The sequence below is a fragment of the Alosa alosa genome, chromosome 5 (genome assembly GCF_017589495.1).
Source record: "Alosa alosa isolate M-15738 ecotype Scorff River chromosome 5, AALO_Geno_1.1, whole genome shotgun sequence".
In the NCBI taxonomy this organism is placed as follows: Eukaryota; Metazoa; Chordata; class Actinopteri; order Clupeiformes; family Clupeidae; genus Alosa; species Alosa alosa.
Window position 1 is genome coordinate 20,698,435 of NC_063193.1, and position 18,087 is coordinate 20,716,521.

General features: G+C 47.5%; 1 protein-coding gene and 1 non-coding gene across 2 annotated transcripts in view; both read left to right on the forward strand.

Annotated features, from left to right (window-relative positions):
* The window catches only part of notch1b (notch receptor 1b), a 34,576-nt gene extending 17,726 nt beyond the window's left edge, over nucleotides 1-16,850 (forward strand). The window contains 26 exon segments of the mRNA XM_048243233.1: nucleotides 330-563; nucleotides 830-940; nucleotides 1,820-2,012; nucleotides 2,140-2,285; nucleotides 2,409-2,522; nucleotides 3,425-3,544; nucleotides 3,860-4,012; nucleotides 4,122-4,350; nucleotides 4,883-5,084; nucleotides 5,338-5,491; nucleotides 5,677-5,861; nucleotides 6,431-6,563; nucleotides 6,997-7,254; nucleotides 7,470-7,582; nucleotides 7,823-8,397; nucleotides 8,779-9,213; nucleotides 9,385-9,533; nucleotides 10,696-10,909; nucleotides 11,331-11,421; nucleotides 11,517-11,679; nucleotides 12,797-13,095; nucleotides 13,536-13,683; nucleotides 13,986-14,083; nucleotides 14,336-14,671; nucleotides 14,674-15,024; nucleotides 15,026-16,850. Of these exon segments, the coding sequence (XP_048099190.1) occupies nucleotides 330-563; nucleotides 830-940; nucleotides 1,820-2,012; nucleotides 2,140-2,285; nucleotides 2,409-2,522; nucleotides 3,425-3,544; nucleotides 3,860-4,012; nucleotides 4,122-4,350; nucleotides 4,883-5,084; nucleotides 5,338-5,491; nucleotides 5,677-5,861; nucleotides 6,431-6,563; nucleotides 6,997-7,254; nucleotides 7,470-7,582; nucleotides 7,823-8,397; nucleotides 8,779-9,213; nucleotides 9,385-9,533; nucleotides 10,696-10,909; nucleotides 11,331-11,421; nucleotides 11,517-11,679; nucleotides 12,797-13,095; nucleotides 13,536-13,683; nucleotides 13,986-14,083; nucleotides 14,336-14,671; nucleotides 14,674-15,024; nucleotides 15,026-15,673 (5,852 nt within the window). The 3' untranslated portion in view covers nucleotides 15,674-16,850.
* Nucleotides 138-202, forward strand: LOC125295371. The gene has a single exon (XR_007193662.1). It is a non-coding gene; the product is annotated as a small nucleolar RNA SNORD42 (small nucleolar RNA).
* Nucleotides 16,851-18,087: the final 1,237 nt, after the last annotated feature.

Here is an 18,087-nt window from a genome sequence, read left to right on the forward strand (position 1 = left end):
TGCTCTTCACACTACATTTGGCTGCCCTATATGCCCCGGCACTGGGGTGGCTCTGCTTACCACTGAAGTTGATTGGAGGATGTTATGAAAAGCAACTAGCACACAAAATTCGCCTTATAACGGTTGACCACATGTCTGTGCATATGATGTGAAGTTTATATTAACTGAATACTTGAAGAATTCAAAGGAACCACTGATGCGAGACAATTCAGACATGGTTTTTATAAAGAATGTTTTTTTTAGATCTGCATTCTAAATGGAGAAATTAAAAAAAAAAAAGAGTTGGTCAGAATAACATTATTTGACGCCTTGTGCGTTTCCCCACTCAGGTTACACCGGACAGCACTGCGAGCTTGACGTCGACGAATGTGCGTCCAACCCTTGCCACTATGGCACATGCAAGGACGGCCTGGCCTCCTTCAGCTGCCAGTGCAAGGCGGGCTACACCGGGCGCCTGTGCGAGACCAACATCAACGAGTGCCTCAGCCAGCCATGCCAGAACGGAGGCACCTGCCAGGACAGCGTCAACGCCTACCGTTGCCTCTGCCCCAAGGGCACCTCAGGTAAAGCGAGCGCATCTTAAAGTCCTCAGGCATTGTGCCTGATTTCAGGTGTGGGATGGGTATATATTTGAAAGTAGATAGTGATGCATAATGGTTTTTAACTTCAGGCTCAGACATTTTCCTTGCTTTGAGCCCTGAGCAAGTCATACAAATAAATTAGACTTGGCTTGACTTATCCTTGTTGAGTCTGCAATCACACCAGTTGTTTTGTGAGAACAAATGCATGTCAGGAACTGTAGGCTCAAACCCAATGGATGACTCCACAGGTATCAACTGTGAAATCGACTTGGATGACTGCAAAAGCAACCCGTGTGACTCCGGGACGTGCATCGACAAGATCAACGGCTACGAGTGCACGTGCAAGCCAGGCTACACAGGTAAGAAAACGGAAACAGAAATGAGTCAGTAAGTGTAATAAAGCGGTCTAGGTAAGGAGTAACCTGAGTAAATGGCACATGAAACAGAAGCGCTGTGTAGCACCGTGTCGTTGTGGCGCTGAGGGTTCCGTGTTGTGGCGCTGAGGTTCCGTGTTGTGGCGCTGAGGTTCCGTGTTGTGGCGCTGAGGGTTCCGTGTGTGCTGACTGGGCGGGCCTGCGGGAACGCCTCCGCTCAGGTAAGAAAGGGTTACGCAGGTGGGAGCGGAGACAAAGGAGGGTGTGGGGAAGACAGCTGGCCAGCGAGCGCTGCACCTCCCACCCACCCCATCCCCTCAGACCCGGGTGTCAGTTTACCAGAGCACACACACACACACACACACACGCACACACAGACTGAGGCACAATCCCTTGCCGGTCCCTAGGCTGTGGCACGGACACACAAGCCACCTCAGTCCACATTCAGCTGAAAGGACATCGGAACATCTGGGACTCAAACGGGAGAAACGATTTTGGGAAAGATTTTGAAAGTCAATCTCTTAAAAGGGAGGGGGCAGGTGGGGTGAGGTGGAGGTGGTGGTGGAGCTGGGAGCAGGTTTGCTGAGTGTAGTTGGCCAGCACTGAAAAGACTGCGTGTGAACAGTGTCTGCAGTTGAATGGTGTCTGTTGCAGCAAGTGGAAAGTCAAAAGGAATCCTACACCCTAAATACTGTACAAGTGCAGCCATAGCAGCATGAATAGAAATTGGCCCCTTTTAAGAGGCTTTGTTGTTTAGTATGCACTGAGTCTTTAACATAATAGACACCTACAAAGGTCTGCAAGAATCAAAATAAACTGCAGCACAGAGCAGAGCCAATGTTTTTGTTTGAACTTGCATTGCAGGAACCATGTGCAACATCAACATTGATGAGTGTCAGAGTAACCCGTGCCATAACGGGGGCACCTGTGTGGATGGCATCAACGGCTTCACCTGCCAGTGTCGTGAAGGCTTCCAGGACCCTACCTGTCGCTCCCAGATCAACGAGTGCCTTAGCAACCCCTGCATCCATGGCCACTGTCAAGATCAGGTCAACGGGTATGTTGGGGTCATTTCAAATTTCCAGACTATTTAGGTCTTTGTTATACTCAGTTTGGCTAAACACCACATGCTGCCCCAGTTGATGTTGAAGATGACCTCAATTTTGTATTTTGTTTGTCTGCAGCTACAACTGTATCTGTGACAACGGCTGGAGTGGCCAAAACTGTGACATCAACAACAATGAGTGCGACTCCAACCCCTGCATGAACGGAGGCAGCTGCCGCGACATGACCAGTGGCTACTACTGCACGTGCCGGGCTGGCTTCAGCGGTCAGTGGCGCCTCCAAGGCCTCCATGCTCGTGCCCAGCATTGTGACCATACCCCCTTGACCCCTGACCCCGGCCCTAACCTGACCATTTGTGTTTTTTTGTGTTTTAACCTCTGCTCTGTAGGTCCTAACTGCCAAACTAACATTAACGAGTGTGCCTCCAACCCATGCCTCAACCAAGGCAACTGTATCGATGATGTCGCGGGCTACAAATGCAACTGCATACTGCCTTACACTGGTATGAAAACGGGCTTTTCTTTTGTTGTGGATGGTTTGTTTTGTTTCGATCATTCATGTAAATGTTGTTGAGCCCTAGTTCATCTGCTCCCATGTATGTGTTTTGAGCTTTGAAGTTTACTTGTGGTGGTTTTTGGCATGTTCTCAGTATGTCCCCTCGACTTTGGCCATGTTGACAGAGAGGGGAAAAACTTGTCTCTAGAAAGCCCAAGTTGTTGATGAGGTTAAGCAGCAAGGCTTCCTCCTTCACAGAGAGAGCTGGTCATCTGTTGATCTTGCACCCCCTTCCTACCGCCCACACTCTCCCTCAGAGAGGAGTGTTTCTGATAGCAGCGTAGGAAAACTCTGTCCTGAAAGCCCTCCAAAAGCCCAGCGCTCCCCCTGGGTTGTATTATTTGAGAAAACAGATAGTGATGAGCAGCCCCTCTGGCCCGAGATGCCGAAAATCTGTCCTCTCCGAACCGATCCTTCTGGAAAAATCCACACGCTCGGCCCTGTTGTAATAACAGCGTTCTCGCCTGGTATGGGGTGGGAACAGTAACCCTGACACATTTCCTGTTTCCCCACTTCCATTCTCACAGAAAAGCAAATGACTGCACAATGGCAGGAAGTTCAGCCCTGCTTCCTGCCCTGAGCCTGGATGTCATGGAAACAGATAGGGAAATGTCTGGGAAGAGGCAAACTGCTTGCTCTCCTTCTCAAAATATATCAGTTATCAGTCAGTCATTAATCAGTAAAGTCTAAAAAAGAAGACAGCCGGCCCTAATTAAACACAGTTTGCATCCAGCGAGTGGAACAGCCGCTTGTTGTTGTTGTTATTATTATTATTATTCCGGTCTGTGTGGGATGCCTGTGTATGTGCCTGCGGATGCGTAATCACTGTCCTTGTCCTCTCCTTCCCAGGGGAGAATTGTGAGACCTTGCTGGAGCCCTGCGCGCCCAAGCCCTGCAAGAACGGGGGCGAGTGCCGCGAGTCGGAGGACTACGAGAGCTTCTCCTGTGTCTGTCCCAAAGGCTGGCAAGGTGTGTGGGGGACACACCAGAGCACCGCACACTTCACATTTCTGAGATGCTTTCACATGATAGAACTCTTAACCCTTAAAGGTGTAGGTTTTTGAACATTCTAAGTTCCGCAACAATTGAAGGTTCTAAAATTCTATGTTGAATTCAATGAACCCAGATATTCTTTAGAATGTTCATTTCCCAACATTCCCGTCACACCGGTGTGACGGTACTCCTTTAAGGGTTAAAACATAAAGCACAGTACAGTATGACTCTTTATGAATATGTGTCATTTATCTTGAATGAATGCTAAACCCCCATCACTGTTGATTTTAGGTCAGACCTGTGAGATCGACATAAATGAATGTGTGAAGAATCCCTGTAAGAACGGAGCCTCCTGCCAAAACACTATTGGAAGCTACCAGTGCAGCTGCAAATCCGGGTTCACCGCACGCAACTGTGAGACCGACATTGACGACTGCAAGCCCAGTAAGCCCCAGAACTCCATCTCCCATCAGTCTCCACTGTTCTCCCGATCCTCATATTGTTGGATTAAAGCCTCCTAACCGCTCTATGCTCTTTGTCTCTCCCCCACCAGACCCGTGCAACAACGGCGGCATCTGCAAAGACGGCGTGAACAGCTTCGTCTGCTCGTGCCAGCCGGGCTTCCGTGGCACGCGCTGCGAGGAGGACATCAACGAGTGCGAGAGCAACCCGTGCAAGAACGGCGCCAACTGCACCGACTTCGTTGACAGCTACACGTGCACGTGCCCACCGGGCTTCAGCGGAATCCACTGTGAGAACAACACGCCCGACTGCACAGAGAGGTGAGCGCACTCTACAGGCGTCAAAAGGTTAGGCAGGATGAGTCCAACCACCCCCTAACCCCACCCCACCCCCGTGGTGATGGCTTGGCCACAGCAGCCGCTGCCACAAGGCAGGCTAGGAAGCGCCGGGTCCAGGGGAGGGGGAAGTCCACCGCCACACACTAGCTGCCGAGTGATCTGTGAAATCACAGCTGGACTGGCCCAGAAGGCCTAACCAGCGCCCTTTCCTGTCTGAACCTGACTTTCCACCTATTCTGGGCTCGACAAGAAAAGCTATCCCATGTGCTACGGAACAGTCACAATAGGCTTGTTAATTTTTTTCCTGGTCCACTGGCGCCCCCTTTGGTTCATTTCTAAACTACAACTATAGGCACAGTAAATATTAGCCATAGACTCTGGATACTTCAGGACATTCATGGTACGATCATTTAATCATAGAAGCAATTGTTTATTGTATGGCAATATGCGCCTGAACTAGAATAGAACACATTAGTTAATTTGCACCTATTTATGTTTTTTTTTTTTATTCTAGTTCCTGTTTTAATGGGGGCACCTGCGTGGATGGCATCAACACCTTCACCTGCCTATGTCCACCCGGCTTCACTGGCAGCTACTGCCAGCACGACATCAATGAGTGCGACTCCAAGCCATGTCTGAATGGGGGCACATGCCAGGACAGCTTTGGCACCTACAAGTGTACCTGTCCTCAAGGCTATACTGGACTCAACTGTCAGGTAAAGATACCCTTCTCCACAACCTCCAATTCCCAGACCATCAGTCTCAAGCAGTATAGGTTCTGTGGTTGTTCAGAGGCATTGACTTTGTCACAGACGTTTCACCTTTAATCCCATAGTTATTATGCACTTAAATCCACAATCAGTTGTTTGTACAAAGTCCACCCCTTATTGTTGTTTGATGTTTTCACAACACATGAACCATACACAAGAAGAAGTATGTATAAGACACAATTGTTTTTACCTCTCTTAGAACCTGGTGCGGTGGTGCGACTCCTCTCCATGCAAGAACGGGGGCAAGTGCTGGCAGACTGGCACCACCTACAGCTGTGAGTGCCAGAGTGGCTGGACAGGGCTCTACTGTGATGTGCCCAGTGTGTCCTGTGAAGTGGCCGCCAAACAGCAAGGTAAGCTCCACCATATTTACTTAAACTACCATTTTACCAATTTTAATATTTTTAAACTATTTATTTATTGTGCTGTATATATTGCTAGAATGATTTTTGGACAGTATAGCTATAGTATAGAGACTGTGTGATCTGTGAGTGGTTTCATGAGACCTGACGTCCGTCTTTTCCCTGGCTTGCTGCAGGTGTGGAGGTGACCCACCTGTGCCGTAACTCTGGTCAGTGCCTGGACGCTGGCAACACGCACTTCTGCCGCTGCCAGGCGGGCTACACGGGCAGCTACTGTGAGGAGCAGGTGGACGAGTGTGTGCCCAACCCCTGCCAGAACGGAGCCACCTGCACTGACTACCTGGGAGGATACACCTGCGAGGTGAGTCTGAGTGGGATTGTTTTATGGCTGTTAGTAGATTATTTTTTACAGTACTTTTTTTACAGTACTTTGCTACAGTAGTTTAGAGACTGTCAATTCAGGTGTGGGCTGTTTAAATGTTGAAACTAGATAATTATCTTTAACGACTTTAGAAAAAACTAAATGTAAGTCTGTTCATGATGGCTGTTTTTTTTATTTAGATAGTTCTGTGGAGATCTGTCAGTAGCAGCTAAAACAAGTAGCAAGTTGTATTAACCGATCAGGAAACTCCCTGTGAGGAATTTCTGCCTGCTGATGAGTTTCTTTAGAAGACCACAGTTGCTAAGTGGACTGGACGCTTCAAACATGGCTACCAGCTGTTTTAAGCTGATGTATGAATGGTTGGTTGGGTGTAGGAAATGTTTGCTGACCAGTCAAAAAAGACGGGGGGTGAGCTAGGTAATCAAAAATAACACTGTCTTCATGCTAGGCATTGATTTGTCTCTCATACCCTTTATCTACACTTTCCCTCCCTCTCTCTCTCTCTCTCTCTCTCTCTCTCTCTCTCCCTATCCTCTTCTCTGTCTCAGTGTGTTCCTGGCTATCACGGGACAAACTGCTCCAACGAGATCAATGAGTGCCTCTCGCAGCCCTGCCAGAACAGAGGCACCTGCATCGACCTGATCAATACCTACAAATGCTCGTGTCCCCGGGGAACCCAAGGTCAGGATGCCACTCCACCTCCTCACACCTCCCCAAGTGTTTCATCTTCCCGACCCCCTCCTGCCTCTCCTCTTCTGCATTAATGAGGGATTAAGTGCATCCAGCAGGCAGGAAATCTGCCCTGCATCCCTCCCCAACACACACATACACACACACACTGAGGGTGGAGGGGTTGCTGAACTGTCTGACGCGCATTAAGAGATCTCGCTAATTACCCTAACATCTGAAAATCAACGCTAATTGGCGCCGTTCTAAACAGAATAGTTCTCTGTTAGTCATCAGATATCAGCCCTGTTATTCTTTTTTGTGTCATTTTTATTCAGTATTATGACTTTATATTTCAGTGTTGTTACTCAGTATCAGCTCTTTGCTACACAGTGGGAAGATACATGTTTTTTATTAACGGTGAAATGCCAAACCTTGTCACATTCAGGTATCCACTGTGAGATCAATGTGGACGACTGCAACCCGTCCACTGACCCGGTCACTAAGGAGCCCAAGTGTTTCAACGGCGGCGAGTGTGTGGACGGCGTGGGCGGCTACCACTGCATCTGCCCCGCTGGCTATGTGGGTGAGCGCTGCGAGGGCGACGTCAACGAGTGCCTGTCCAACCCCTGCGACCCGCGCGGCACACACAACTGCGTCCAGCTCACCAACAACTACCGCTGCGAGTGCCGCACTGGATACACAGGTACCGTCCACCCTCGCGCAGTGTCCTTGGCCCCTAAGCTGGGTTAGCTGATTAGCACAGTATAGGAATTAGAAAGTAAAGCAGCTGAGTCCCTTTAGCTCGCTCACTGGCAGAATTCAAGTAAAAACATAGCAGGGCACTTGGGCCTTTGAAGAGATATTTGCTTTGGTTTGTCATTGGAACGCGACATTAAAGTTCCTTCATTTCCCCTGTAGGCAAGCGTTGTGAGCAGGTGTTTGATGGCTGTAAGAGTAAGCCCTGTCGTAACGGAGGTACCTGTGCAGTGGCCAGCAACACGGCCCATGGATTCATCTGCAGGTGTCCACCGGTGAGTGAGCCCGTCACTCCTCAAAATGAAATGCACAAAATGAAATGCATATACAAATAGAATGAACAGAATTTCTAAACATGCTTAGATAAGCATATCTATAAGGTTTATAAGGTATTGTCATTTTGTGTATCTACTTGTGTCTACTGTACATGGCATTTATGCTCAGAAGGAACCTCTCTTTTATCCGTACGGTTAGCTGTCAGTAATGAGGTTACTCAACTCCATGTTCATCTTTAGGGATTCACTGGCTCCACCTGTGAGGGTGATGCTCACTCGTGTGGCACCCTGCACTGCCGCAACGGCGGCTCCTGCATCTCCGGCCACAAGAGTCCGCGCTGCCTGTGTCCGGCCGCCTTCACCGGGCCCGAGTGCCAGTACCCGGCCGACAGTCCGTGCCAAAGCAACCCGTGCTACAACAGCGGCACGTGTCAGTACACCAGTGAGGAGCCCTACTACCACTGCATCTGCCCGGTCCACTTCAACGGCCTGCTCTGCCACGTGCTGGACTACGGCTTCCGGGGCGGCTTACCGGGCCGCGACGTCACGCCGGCGCCCGAGGTGGAGGCCAGCTGCGAGATCGACGACTGCAACGGCCGCTCGGGCGACAGCGTTTGCGACAGCAAGTGTAACAACTACGCGTGCGACTGGGACGGCGGCGACTGCTCGCTCAACTTCGACGATCCGTGGAAGAACTGCTCGGCGGCACTGCAGTGCTGGCGCTACTTCAACGACGGCAAGTGCGACGAGCAGTGTGACAACGCCGGCTGCCTCTATGACGGCTTCGACTGCCAGCACCTGGAGGGCCAGTGCAAGTGAGTGTCATCTTAACCCGTACCGGATTTTAAAAGGAGTAGAAATGTCTACTATAATTTCCCAACTGTTAGCCGCGGCTTATACATTGATTTTGCACATTTTCTTCAGCTATGAGGTTTTGTTTCTTTTAACTTAAAAATAAAACACTGTCCTGCGGCTTATACACAATACGACTAATACACAGGAAATTACTGTATGAGTGTTTTTATATTTGATGTAACCATAATGGATCTGTAAGGATTGGTCCATAAGGATACATGCAAAATTGCCCTTGACTGGATATTATCCTCATCACAATATGACAGCCTGTAGTGTTTTCAGATATGAAAGGGTCACAGGACCCACTGAGATGCTGATTTATTTGTATTGTTGTTTTTCAGCCCGCTTTACGACCAATACTGTAAGGACCACTATGCCGATGGGCACTGCGATCAGGGGTGCAATAACGCCGAGTGTGAGTGGGATGGTCTGGACTGTGCCAACAACGTCCCGGAGAAGCTGGCGGTGGGGCGCCTGGTGCTGGTGGTGCGCATCCACCCGGATCAGCTGCGCAGCAACTTCTCGGGCTTCCTGCGCGAGCTGAGCCGCGTGCTTCACACCAACGTGGTGTTCCGCCGCGACGCCAAGGGCGAGCTCATGATCTACCCATACTACGGCAACGAGCAGGAGCTCAAGAAGCACGCCGTCAAGAAGCGCTCAGTGGCTGACGGCTGGGCCGACGCGCGCGCCAGCGTCATGGCCACGCTGACGGACGGCATGCACCGCGTGGTCAACCTGCGGCGGCGGCGAGAGCTGGATCAGATGCAGATCAAAGGGTGCGCGTGTGTGTGTGTGTGTGTGTGTGTGTGTCATAGCTAAGCATTGATATATAATGGCCATATTAAGGAATAAGCCCAATGCGGTGATAATAAACAAGGGTTGATTAACACGTAAGCAAAAAAACAATAAACAAACTAACAAATAAATAATCCCACTCTCTTCTGTAGGTCGGTGGTGTACCTGGAGATTGACAACCGGCAGTGCTTCCAGCAGTCTACCGAGTGCTTCCAGAGTGCCACTGATGTGGCGGCTTTCCTAGGAGCCCTCGCCTCCAGTGGCAACCTGGACATGCCCTACGTCATCGAGGCTGTGGCCAGTAAGTAACCACACCACTTTGTGGATCACATATTTATATTTCAAACGCTCAAACCCTGCTCTACGCATCCCTGTTGGACTTTTTTCCTTCCCCCCCTTTTTTTTCTTTTTTTTTTCTTAATTTTTTTCGTAAACATCCCATTGGAGCACAAGAAGTGCTAGATCCTGATTTTTGTCTCCAAAATGGTGAATTCCACCAAATAAACTCATCTGACCATATTGCCAAAACACCTCTACATTTTAACATATGAGCACATAGATATGGTAATCTTCTTCTGTCAGTCTATGCCTCCGTCTGTCTCTCTCTCTCCCTCTCTCTTTCCCTCTCCCCCTCTCTCTCCATCTCTATCTCTCTCTCACACATACACACTACACACACGCACATACACATTACACACACACACACACACACACACACACACACACACACACACACACACACACACACACACACACACTAACACACACATACTCACAGACACACACTAACACACACAGACACACACTTCCTCGTGCAATGAAGGGCTGCTGCAACCTTCACCTCGTTGAGTGTAATACCAGGACTTAGAGCATCTCCAAGGGTTTAGGTGGGGAGAGTTTATCATTTCAAAATCGTTAGTGGAAAGAAAGGGTGGGGTGGGGGGGAATTGATCGGGAGTGTGCTAGAAGTTGGGAGTCTTTGTTATCTTGAAAATCCTAATAAATCCTTCGTCTTTACAGCTTAAAGCGTGCGCAGTAATTTGAAGTTCATTAATCCCTAATTTTTTTCCTCCCTTAAAGAAGGACTGGTAAAGTTGTCTCTTGGCACCCTGGGCTGAAAGAGAAGAGGAGGTGTTCTGTTCTCTCGTTTTTTTCCCCCCTCCTCTCTCTCTCCGCCTCTCCTGCTTCTCCTTCTCCTTCTTCTAGCTCTTTTATGATCAGGAGTGGTTAGCAATTCTGATTATTACCCAATGAAACGGCCCCGATTTTTAATGCACGCTCCCCTCTTGGTTGGCCTCTCCCCGCTCGCACTCGAACGGGATATTTTTCCGCTGCCGTCCGCCCGCGCGCCATGGCGAGGAGCCGGGACGGTCCCGCGCCCGCCCCGAACGACTGGCCAGTTCGCCCGCTCCTCTTTGCTGATTCGACGACTCACGCTCCATCCCATCTCTCTCTGTCCGCAGGCGAGAACACCCAGCCACCGCCCAACGAGCTCTACCCCATCTACGTGGTGCTGGCCGGCCTCATCATGCTGGCCTTCGTCGGTGTGGGCATGGTGGCGTCCCGCAAGCGGCGCCGCGAGCAGGGCCAGCTCTGGTTCCCCGAGGGCTTCAAGGCCAGCGAGTCCAACAAGAAGAAGCGCCGCGAGCCGGTCGGCGAGGACTCCGTCGGCCTCAAGTAAGAGTCCACACGTGTGCCGTCCTTTGCGGGCGTTTTCCCTCCATTTCAGGAGTTGGTGTGTGTGTATATGTGTGTGTGTGGGGGTGGAGAGTGTTTTGGGTGGGGGCTGTTGGGGGTGGGAGTTGTTGAATGGGGGTGGAGGGGGGTTTGGTTAAACTGGGGTGGAGGAAGGGGACTTTGATCATCTGCTGCACTGATACAGCGGGTCACGATCACTGCAGAATTAATTGACTCGTTAAAGCTGTGGAGAAGAGGGTGGGGGTTCAGTCAGCAGCAGAGGTTTGGGCTGTGGTTAAGGACCGTGCCTATAAGGGAGAGAGTGGGACAGCAGTTGCAGCAGTACCTCTGCATGGCTCTCTCTAGTGTAGGGGTCTGCAAGTCATATTGCAGAGCACTCATCATGGCTGTGTCTCTCCAGGCCATTGAAGAACCTGTCGGACATCTCCTTAATGGATGACAACCAGAACGAATGGGGAGACGAGGAACCATCAGAACACAAACGCTTTAGGGTGAGGACTTTTCTAGACTTTTCTTCCACTCTTTTAACAATTAGCTGTGTTCCAGTGAGTATGTGTAGGGATGTGCTAATCGTTAGGCTCTTCAGTTTGAGGAGCAGGCGATGCTGGACCTCGATGACCATACAGACCACCGGCAGTGGACCCAACAGCACCTGGATGCTGCCGACCTCCGCATCCCTTCCATTGCCCCCACACCTCCACAAGGCGAAATCGAGAATGACTGCATGGATGTGAATGTCCGTGGACCAGGTATGGGACCCTTTTTATGGCCTTTTCATCAATGCAGATCTCTGGGTCATCTGGAGATGTGTCGACAAATCAGAAGCACTATATTTCACAATATTTCAGATTTATCATTTTTTTATTTTGCTTAAATTGCATTGCCCATGATATTATTTGATAATTGATTTAATTACATAATAATTAATTTAATGAGTTGTTGTTGTTAATTATTATTATTATTATTATTATTATTATTATTGGCCATTTTGTATTGTTTTTCAATGCTGTATAAAGTTAAGTAATCATTTTATCAGATTGTCAAAGAACCAGAGTGTTAACATTGCTGTTTAGGTTTGTAGATTCTGACAGTCTGACAGTGTTCTGCTGTTTACACATCATTTGGTCTGCTCTGATCATATGGATGAGGGGTGTGTGTGTGTGTGTGTGTGTGTGTGTGTGTGTGTGCACGTGTGCTCATGCTTGTGTGTGTGTGTGTGTTACCCTGAGCTCTATGTTTAAGCCCCAGTTCCTGGGGGAAAGGGGATCCACTTCAAAGCAGCTGACTGAGCTGACACCTATTGGGAATCTTTCTCTCTTTTTCAGGGAAATAACCCTCGATTAAAAACAGAGATTTTATGTGGGTTTTGGATACCTTTAAAAGAAAGAAATATCAAAATAAAAATCATTCAGTATTGATTTAAATGTGTCTAATAATAGTGGTATAAAATGCCTTTCAAAAAGTTATTTTGAAGTTTTAATGCTTGGGTCTGACCAAGAGGGATATGCTACAAACTACTGTTTTGTGAAGAAGAAAAATCTGTGAAGCCTTGCAGCTGAATTGCTGCCGCAGCCAGCCCAGGAGCTTAGTTTTGTGAGCACCGTAAACTCCATGTGCCTATCTGAATCCAATACAAAAGATTTATGCTGATAAACCCTTGCATGCCGCTCAGAATTCAGTTTTGACCCATTTTCTTTCAAATGGTCTTCCGTGTTTGTTGCTTTGTAGTGGATCATTACTTCAAATTGTCCTTGGGCCGGTCTCTGCTCTCCTCACACACTCATGTTATGGTTAATTTGTTGATTCATTTATCTTTCTCTCTCCCTCTCTCTTTCTCCCCCTCTCTCCGTTTCCTCGCCCCCGCAGATGGCTTCACTCCTCTGATGATCGCGTCCTGCAGCGGAGGTGGTCTGGAAACGGGCAACAGCGAGGAGGAAGAGGACACTTCGGCCAACGTCATCAACGACTTCATCTACCAGGGCGCCAACCTGCACAACCAGACGGACCGCACGGGCGAGACGGCATTGCACCTCGCTGCCCGCTACGCCCGCTCCGACGCCGCCAAGCGCCTCCTGGAGGCCAGTGCTGACGCCAACATCCAGGACAACATGGGCCGCACGCCCCTCCACGCCGCCGTGGCTGCTGACGCTCAGGGAGTCTTCCAGGTGAGGAGCCTCAGCCTGCTGATGACCGTTGAACGGCTCACATGGTCCCTGTGGCCACCGACAACAACTTCAAGTTTTTTTTTTCTCAGGCAAAACAAAAAGATCCACATTGTCAAAAGAGTATTTTATTTATTTATTTTTAGCAGAACAGATAAAGAAAACAACAAAATCCAGAAAAAAAATCACCCAGACTGTGGAATTTTTGTGTTTTTTTTTATTATTGTATAGCAAGGTTACCGAACCTCAAAATGGTCAATGGATTTTTGGTTTTGTTTATTAAAGTTCTACAAACATGTTAGCGTGTCAGCGTCGGCCAGCACAAGCACTGATACAATATTTTATCTTATATTTAAAACAATTTAATCTCAGGTCTAATCTCAACTGTTACCATGTCTTTGAAATCCATTAACTGAACTGAGGCATACCATTTCGCTCCAAAGATTTTGATTCGGAATCGTGCCACGGACTTGGACGCCCGTATGCATGACGGCACGACCCCTCTGATCCTGGCTGCTCGACTGGCAGTTGAGGGGATGGTGGAGGAGCTGATCAACTGCCACGCTGATGTCAATGCTGTTGATGACTTTGGTAAGTCAGAATTGCTTGCTCTGTGCTGTCACTTCTTCATTCACTATATTAATATGGGACATTTTTGAAAATACAATGATGTGACATGTAAGCTGCTTAGAGGACTAAACATTGATATTCTTAGAAGTAATATGTCTGAATTCTATATTCCTTTGAATATTTTTTGCATTTTTTTTTTTTCAATTATGGCCATTTTTCAAGGTACACCAGTAACCACAATAAAGAATGTTGAAAGCAAATTGCACAATGGACTTTGAGTCACCTTTTTAATTTTTCTTTTTTTCAATGTGTGTGCACTGCAGGTAAATCCGCTCTTCACTGGGCAGCAGCTGTGAACAACATGGACGCAGCCATGGTTCTGCTGAAAAATGGAGCGAACAAGGACATGCAGAACAATAAGGTTAGCCTTTTTTTCTGACAGTAAACCACTCTTTAAAGTGTGGGTAAAATAAACACCATAATGTCATCTTTAAAGAGACATTCACCTGAATTCACTTAAACTGAATTAAATAAACAAACAGTATAAAGAACCTTTTTCATTTCGTTGCATGTTGATTAAGATGAAATATAAGGAATTCTGAATATGTTATGATTATCTTGAAAAATGTATTCTTCTGCCAGATTCTGAATGTTTTTTTTTCTCACATCTCAGGAGGAGACACCCTTATTCCTGGCAGCCCGTGAGGGCAGCTACGAGACGGCAAAGGTCCTGCTGGAGCACTTTGCCAACCGCGAGATCACGGACCACATGGACCGCCTGCCACGAGACATCGCCCAGGAGCGCATGCACCACGACATCGTGCGCCTGCTGGACGAGTACAACCTGGTGCGCAGCCCGCCTGTGCACAGCGCCCCACTGACCAACAGCCTGTCGCCTCCGCTCTGCTCGCCCAACGGCTACCTGAACAGCATGAAGCCGGCCGTCCAGAACAAGAAGGCCCGCAAGCCCGGCAGCGGCTCCGCCAAGGGCCTGGCCTGCAAGGACGGTGGAAGGACATGAAGAACAAGAAGAAGAAGCCCCAGGAGGGCGGCCGCGGCGGAGGCGGTCTGCTGGACAGCTCGGCTGTGCTCTCGCCCGTCGACTCGCTGGAGTCGCCGCACGGCTACATCTCGGACGTGTCATCACCGCCGCTCATGACCTCGCCCTTCCATCACTCACCTACGTCCATGGCACTGGGCCACCTGCAGGCCCTGCCGCCCGAGGCCCACCTGGCCAGCGTCAACCACCTGGGCATGGCTAACAAGCAGTTTGACCCGCTCCCCCCACGCCTCACCCACCTGCCTATGGCCAGTGCTGGGAATGGCCAGTGCGACTGGCTGTCCCGGATGCACGGCGGCATGGGCCAGCCAGCAACAGTTCAACACCCTCGGCGGCAACCGCGGCCAACAAGGCGGCATGGGTCACCAGGGCAATGGCTCGGTGTCACACGGCCTGATGCACAACGGGCTGTCCTCGTCCGCACTCTCGCAGATGATGGGCTTCCCGGCCATGCCCAGCAGCCACCTGGGCAACCAGACTCACCTGATGCAGGGGCAGTCGATGCAACAAATGCAGCTCCAGCAGCTCCAACAGCAGCAGCAGAACTCAAATCCGCCCAGCAGCGTGAGCCCGGGCTTCATCTCGGCAGACATGGGCGGCCCCGACGTCATCCAGCAAGGCACGGGCGGCAACGGCTCGCTCCCCATCCACACTATCCTGCCCCAGGAGACTCAGATCATGTCCGCCCAGCTCGGGCCCGGCCTGGCCAGCACCCAGTTCCTCACTCCGCCCTCGCAGCACAGCTACTCGGCCACCATGGAGGGCAACACGCCCAACCACCAGCTCCAGGTGCCGGACCACCCCTTCCTCACCCCGTCCCCCGGCTCCCCAGACCAATGGTCCAGCTCCTCCCCACACTCAAACATGTCTGACTGGTCCGAGGGCATCTCCAGTCCCCCCACTAGCATGCAGTCGCAGATCGGGCACATTCCAAATGACCACTTTAAGTAACCTTTTTTTATTCTTTGATACTAACAGAAAGTTTTTTCCCCTCCCCCATTTTTTATTTATTAATGCCTCATTTTTATTTATACTTGTTTCTTGTTTGTCTGCTTAAAGATTTTTTTTTATTTTGTTGTCCTATCACTGGGTTACTGAGAGCGGCGTGGCTTTTGTCCTGTAGATTTGGTTTGTATCCTTCCGGTTGGTCTGCATTTCTCGGTTTCTGGTGTGCACACTGGGTATTTATTGGTCTTAATTTTTGACTTACTTTCTTTTCCATCAGTTGTTTTTCAGTCTTTGTTCTTTTAAAATATTTTCTATATAATTGTATAAACTTGTTAAATACGTTTTATCATGAGGACATTTTATAGTTTTTTTATTTCATTTATTTCATCAGTACAGTATTTAGACAGAGTTTTTTTCTATACCTTTGTTTTAATTTCCAACAGAACAATCACAGGGATGATGTTTTTTTTCTTTCATTGTTCAGATGTCTTAAAAGTGCATGTTTGCCAATTTATTCATATTAAAAAATGTTGAAATATACATCACTACTGTTTTTTGCTGTTATTATCAGATACCTGTTATTATTTGTTGTATTGTGGGAGATGTTTTGAATAATGATAATCTTCCATTCCAGTTGCTGCGATACAACCATGTGGTTGATGTTCTCCGGATGTGGAGGGGTTTGAGACTGAACCCTTCTCTCTTCCCATGTATTTTGAGTTGGAGCCTCTATCTGAATAAAAAGGACTTTGCGTGTGCTTATCATGTGAGCTTGATCATGTTTCAGAAATCTAAAGTCTTCAGCGCGTCATGCAAAGTACGACAATTTCAAGTTACCCAAGTTCAAAACATGCAACAGTACACACAAATAATATATTTTTTTCTCAGTTTTACTGAGGTATAGACAAATATAAATATATTCAGAGTAATCCAGGAAGTATTTTACAGGCCAGAACATTATTAACAAATATTGACTATGTGTTAAGCAATATTTATTGACCTCTGCTTAGTCTGTCTGTGTTGGACAGTGTATGAAATTAATAACGATCAACTGAATAAAATGGCTTCGTGAAATATATAAAAGTTCTCTATCTGCAAAATTGTAGTTTACATTAAATGTATTTTGTCAATTCTGTAAAATTGTTCCTTTCAACAATAAATTTCACTGTTTGGTATCTGATATTTGTTTGTGTTCATGTGTATATTATACCTACTGTATATATTAGAACTGTTATATAATAGAGTTGTATATGCAACTCATTCTGTATTAGTACCTTCAAATAATAGAGTTCATCTTTTGAGAATGGTGGAATGATTTCTCAATTTGATCCCAATTATTCAAAATGTGACACATTTGGACTAATTGATTTAGGGCTAACTGCACTAATCTTTGTCTAAATTTAAAATCAACCAATCATGTCATGAGTAGGCTAGCCTATATGAGTCATAGTCCTGAGCTCTTAGATAGTAACATTGTTTTGGACAGTCTGATGCCAAAAAAGACCTTTTGAGATTTCAACATCACTGAAAATCCACACTAATGGCTTATGCCAAGTGATATCCCAATTACATCAACTGCATCAAAAACCAAGCCTTGCAAAATTTCTCATACATAGATGGGGATAATAAATGAATCTGGCATTTTTACTGACCACATTGTAGAGATAATGTAATGCCTAAGCCAATTGCTACCAGGCACCTGACCCTTATTGGCAGTAGCACTAACTGTTAATTCTATGGAGTGCATTGCCAGCAGTGTATGTGTGTGTTTGTTTGTGTGTGTTAGAGAGAAAAAAAAATGTAGGAAGACGTGGAGATCACTGTGCCATTGTATCAAAAGATTAGCCTGTTTTCAGCTCAGCTTAAAACGAATTGCTAATTGATTCAAACTGGTGAGACTTTTCAGTTTAGATTTCCTTCCCTCACCATAAAGCCTAGCTAGCCTTACCTTTAGTGAGAGACAAAGCGAGAGAGTGAATGTTATATATTATATTTCATATTATTATTATTATTATTATTATTATTATTATATCATGTACAAGGTGAGAGGCACCTCATGGTTGCTCTCATATCCTAGGGTGGAACGTACAGAAAAAAATAACTATTTGGACCAGAGCTCTGATTTTAAGTTATTGCTCCCTCAAGTGGTGAGACAGAGCAGCTTCAACCACGGGTTGTAAATATTTCATTAATAGTAATTTAATTCACCTAACACATGTACATTATAGTCTATTTTCAAGCAAGGCCAGTTGTTATCTACAGCCTATGCCTATTTTTATTTCTTTTTTTATTATTATTAGACTTTACAGTCTGTCAATGGGCACAGAGGGAATTCGCATATATGTTTGCGCTGCCATTTCCTCTCCATATCGTAACCCCACATAAATCAATTCAAATTTTGTAGGCGAAGACTGCTA